At 47.3% G+C, this 4,838-nt stretch overlaps 1 protein-coding gene across 1 annotated transcript in view; it reads right to left on the bottom strand.

The window, feature by feature from the left end:
• Positions 1–4,237, bottom strand: part of Rab2a (RAB2A, member RAS oncogene family) — a 70,946-nt gene extending 66,709 nt beyond the window's left edge. Inside the window, exon 1 of the mRNA XM_031366676.1 lies at positions 3,911–4,237. Coding sequence (XP_031222536.1) covers positions 3,911–3,956 — 46 coding nt within the window. The 5' untranslated portion in view covers positions 3,957–4,237. The remainder of the gene's footprint in view (positions 1–3,910) is intronic.
• Positions 4,238–4,838: the final 601 nt, after the last annotated feature.

The following is a 4,838-nucleotide window of genomic DNA, read 5'->3' on the forward strand; positions in this document are numbered from 1 at the left end:
AAAAAAAAAAAAAAAAAAGCAAAGTGTAAAAAGCAAGAAGAAGAAGCAAGACCTGGCTACCTAGGTGTGGCAGCCCAGGGAATCCAGCATCTTTAACTTATAAGAACAGCTAAAATGTAGAGAGTATTTTAAAGCTTGTAAATAAGCCAAGTGGATGAAACCAAGTGGGAAGGAAGGTTTAACAGAAAATTGGTAAGTTAGAGAGAGATGAGATGAGATGAAGAGGATCTATGTGGCCCTGACTTCCACAGCACTGACAAAGCCTGAGGATGAGCAGCCAGGTGAAATGGCATATGCTTTGCATGTGGTAGGAGGGAATAGCCCAGAGATTTACTCAAGGAGTGATTATCGCTAACTGAAAACTTCTCCCAAACACTCCAAAACATGAAATACAGTTGGCAGTGACTATGGGAACCTGGCTGGACCAGGCACACAGGTAGTAACATAGACACTAACATTTTTATAACTTGCTTTCTGCATTTACCTCCTAATCCAGCACTCAAACCATACCATTCCACTCCACCAAAGTCTGATTTCTACTGAATTTAACACTGGAGACAACTCTGGAATCATGACACCTCACTGCTAGGTGGCTCTTCCTCTTTGCAGGAAAGGTCACTACCCACTTCATTCCACAAGAGCAACTCTGTCAGATTCCCAGGTGTCAACAGTTTGGTGAACCAGTGCTCCAAAATAATTTTCACCAAATAAATAAGACTTTGCATTTTGGGGTGCATGATCTATAATTCTGCTCTGCAATTGTTTGACCAACAATTGGTACAAACATCAAACCTTGATATCAAAGCAGAGTGTGGAGACAAATGAGTAACTCTGACAAGGAGTTTCTCGGACTGGGAGCTTATTTATAAACATATTAATATTTTAAGATTTTTTTCTTTCCTACAAGATTCCTTACTTTGGTACTTTGAGAGACAGCTCAGTGGTTAAGGCCACTTGCTGCCCTGTCAGAGATCATGGATTTAGCTCCCAATAGCCATACACAGTAGCTTAACTCTAGTTCCAGGTGACCTGGTATGACACCCTCTCTGGTCTCTGCAGACATCAGGCATGCACATAGTATAAACACACACACATACACACACACACACCAACACACATGCACACACCCATAAAATTTTAAAAATTTAAGATTTCATCATTTCAACAGTACAAATAATGAAATCTTGAACAAAGAGGATTGCATTAGTGATTAGTTCTCAAATCCCTACCCTAGGTCACCCAATCTGTGCTCATTATTTAGTTTCAGCTTAAATGTCATCTCCTCAGTAAGAATCCCCCTTCAAGGCACACAAACTTTTTCACACAATAGTGAGAAGAAAAGCCTTCCTAATAAAAAAGATCATTTAAAATGCTGGTGGAGTGGGAAAGAAGAGTAGAGGAAAAGAGAATGGGACAGGGGAGGACAAGACCATTATAATACAATAGGGAAGGAAAGGCAGTTCTACCACAGTCTAGGCATTTTAACTTCACGTAAACACAACTGGCTTGTGCATTTGTGTATCTGATGAGGGACAGGACTCATGATGAAGTTAAAAACTCACAGACATGTTAGGTTCCTGAAGTAGGCTTTTTATGTTAATAATTATGTGCTTATATTACTAGGCTAGGCTTGCTCAAAGCAAAAACACTTTCCACTTTATAAATCACATTATACCTGCTAGTATGCTCTCTATGAAATAAAATGGTAGAAATTTTCAAGCAAAAACACTGAACAAAAAGGTAGCAGAATTGGGGTTAAAAATCAAAATTATTAATGCATAGTAGTTGAAATATAGTCCATTTGGCTCCTGATTAACTATATGAGATCTACCTTTGGCTAGGTTCATCCTAAAGCACACAGAACACCTTCTCTACCCTCAAGAAGTACATAAGCAAATGCAGACGCCTACAAAAATACCTACAAAATAAGTCTGGAACAAACATCAGGAAAGTGATAGAAATTGAGAAATATAATACAGAAAAGAAGCAGTTACTCCTAACCAAGGTACCAGGAGAATACTGGCATATATGAGGTCAAGATATGTTGATTCTATAGGTACTATGGAAGACCTGGGTAAGGCTTTAATTAAAAGTCTAACAACATTTCTTAGGTAAAGATAATGGCAGAAGGTGGGCCAAGTAGGGAGGAGGAGGGACCAAGGAAAGCCTCAGAAGCCAGCAACCGGGCCTCCCAGGCAACAGCAAGGTGATGCAGGAGAGCAGGAGGTGCTTTAGCTCACTCAGGACCAAAAAGGCAAAGGCATACATGAGCAAGAGAACTGTCTTGACAAGATAGATGAGACTGAACTGATGTTAAACTGCTGGACAAAGTGCTCCTCCACAGCCCTGTGTCAAGCAGTCAAATGCCAGAACTAGGTCAGACCAAGAAAGGAATGTCTTCCCTTCAAACAGGGGCTGTTTTCAGATGGGGACAAATCCTGAGAACAGAGCACCAGCTCGTTAATATTTGTCCTCCCGTTTCCTGCACGTTCCTTTGTCAATCCACAGTAGATCACCAGTAAAAACAAGATACCCTGCAAATTCTCAACCTCAATTTTGCTGCTGCTGAGACCACCACGTGGTCAGTTATTCCTGTTACACAAACCCAGGCATACTGTAGTTAATCTGACATCTCCAATTTTACTTTTTTTTTTTTTTTTTTTTTTAAATAACTCAGTACTTTTATTTTAGATACCACTTTTCCAGTTTACAAAATCCAGCATTATCCAGTACCTTGCATAGAAAACCATCCAGTTTCCTTACACACGCACAAACACACACACACACAAACCTTGCTGAAAAACTGTATTTACAGCAGGAAGTTTTTACTAGGCAGCAATCAACATACTTCCAGAGTTACTTATAGAACCTGCTAAATCATAGGGCAACCTCAAGCTGCTTCTACATTTACAGAGTTGTGTAAGGGGTCCAGGTTGTGCAACAGTCACCACTGAAATCAAGACTCTGGTGTATTAATAGTTTTAACACCTAAATAAGTTTTATGTTTATTATTAGATTCCAAATAAGGCTCAAATCGCAGGTATTCAAAGTATTTCATGAAAAGCTTGCTTATTTGCTTGAGAAACTTATTAGGATGCTATTTTTAAGTGGGAACTAATTTTTTTTTTCTTTTTTGCTACAAATTTACACGAGGTCACCTGAAAACTAGCAGTTGTGATCCTGGACTTGACACCACTGAAAAAAATGAAAAAAATATCAGTAGACAATCAGCATACCCACAGTATGCTCACACCTAGATAATGCCTTGCATTACTATCAAATCAAATAACCTCAGCTTACACGTGGCAAAAGTCGCCAGAGGTCTACAGTGCTTTAGTGACCCCGAAAAGAATTGCCCTGCCATCGAGTCATGTGATCTCACTTATTCGGACTTGGAGGTTGAGGTTTCAAAAAAAATTTTTCTTTCCTTTTTTAATTTTTTTTCCCCTCTCCTCAACAGGCTATCCCACTTCAGGGTGCGTCTTGCCATGGCCTAGTCGGAAGCGTGCAGGTCGAGAAGGTGGGACCGGGGAGAAAAATCCGACTGGGGCCTGTCACGCTCTAATTCGCTCGACTTCCCTCTCCCTCCCCGGGCCGCGGAGACAGTCGAGGCGGCGGCCCCCGGGGACGGCCGCCCTGCTGTCACCCTCTCCGGGAGTGGCAAACGGCTGCCGCGGGCCCGGGCTGCGGAGGGCCCGGGCGGCGGAGCAGGGAAGGCCCAGGCAGGCCGCGGCCGCTTGCAGCGCCCACGTCACCAGCGCCAGCACTGCGGAAATGGAGCGGCGGCCAGGGGACCGAGGGAGGATGGGAGGAAGGGAGGCGCCGCGCCGCCCGACCCGCGCCTACCGGCGCCGCCGCCGTTTGCCCCGCCTGCCCGCCCCGGTCCCCCACCGCCCGCCGCCGGCCTCACCTGTGTCGCCGATGATGATGTACTTGAAGAGATAGGCGTACGCCATGGCCGCGGCCGCTCCGTGCCAGGCTCACGGCTCCTCCTCCCGCTGTGCGCCTCCTTCGCGCCCTCACCGGCGCCGCTCGGCCGCGAACCCGGGCCCCGCCCGCCGTCGGCCGCCGTCAGAGCCAGCAGCAAAGGCCGAGGGGCAGCGGGACGAACTGACAGCGCAGAGCGCGGATCACAGCGGCCCAGCCCTTCGGAACAATAACAGCCACGGCGCCTCCGCCCCGCCTCCGCGCCGACCCGGAAGTGCTGCCGCCGCCGGCGCCGCCGGAGGAGAGGGGAGGAGCCGCGGCCGCGCCCTCCGGTCGGAGTCCCGCCTACCCCGGAGCCACGCCCACCATGCCAGGCCCCCCCCCCGGGGGGGGGTGTCAGGGAGTCAAGAGGAGACTGCTGTGTGTGTGTGTGTGTGTGTGTGTGTGTGTCTGTCTGTCTGTCTGTGTGTGTGTGTCTGTGTGTGTGTGTATGTGTGTGTGCCCGTGTGTATGTGTGTGTGTGTGTGTGTGTGTGTGCGCGCGCGCGCGCGCGCGCGCGTGTGTTGCCGCCGTGTGTGTGTCCGTGTGTGTGTGTGTTGTGTGTGTGTCCCCATGTGTGTGTGTCTGTGTGCGTGTGTGTCACCACCGTGTGTGTGTGTGTGTGTGTGTGTGTGTGTGTGTGTCCTTGTGTGTGTCTCTGGGAGTCTGTGTGTGTCTGTGTGTATGTGTGTCTCTGTGTGTGTCTGTGTGTGGGTGTCTGCGTGGGTGTGTCTGTGGGGGGTGGGGGGTAGGTATGTATGTGGGTATGTGTGTGTGTGTGTGTGTGTGTCTGTGTGCGTGTATGCAGACGGGCACTAGTAATCGTGGTATGTCCTATAATGGAATACTATGCTGTTATTCTGCTCCTAAAA

The sequence above is a fragment of the Mastomys coucha genome, unplaced genomic scaffold, assembly GCF_008632895.1.
Source record: "Mastomys coucha isolate ucsf_1 unplaced genomic scaffold, UCSF_Mcou_1 pScaffold14, whole genome shotgun sequence".
Lineage (NCBI taxonomy): Eukaryota > Metazoa > Chordata > Mammalia > Rodentia > Muridae > Mastomys > Mastomys coucha.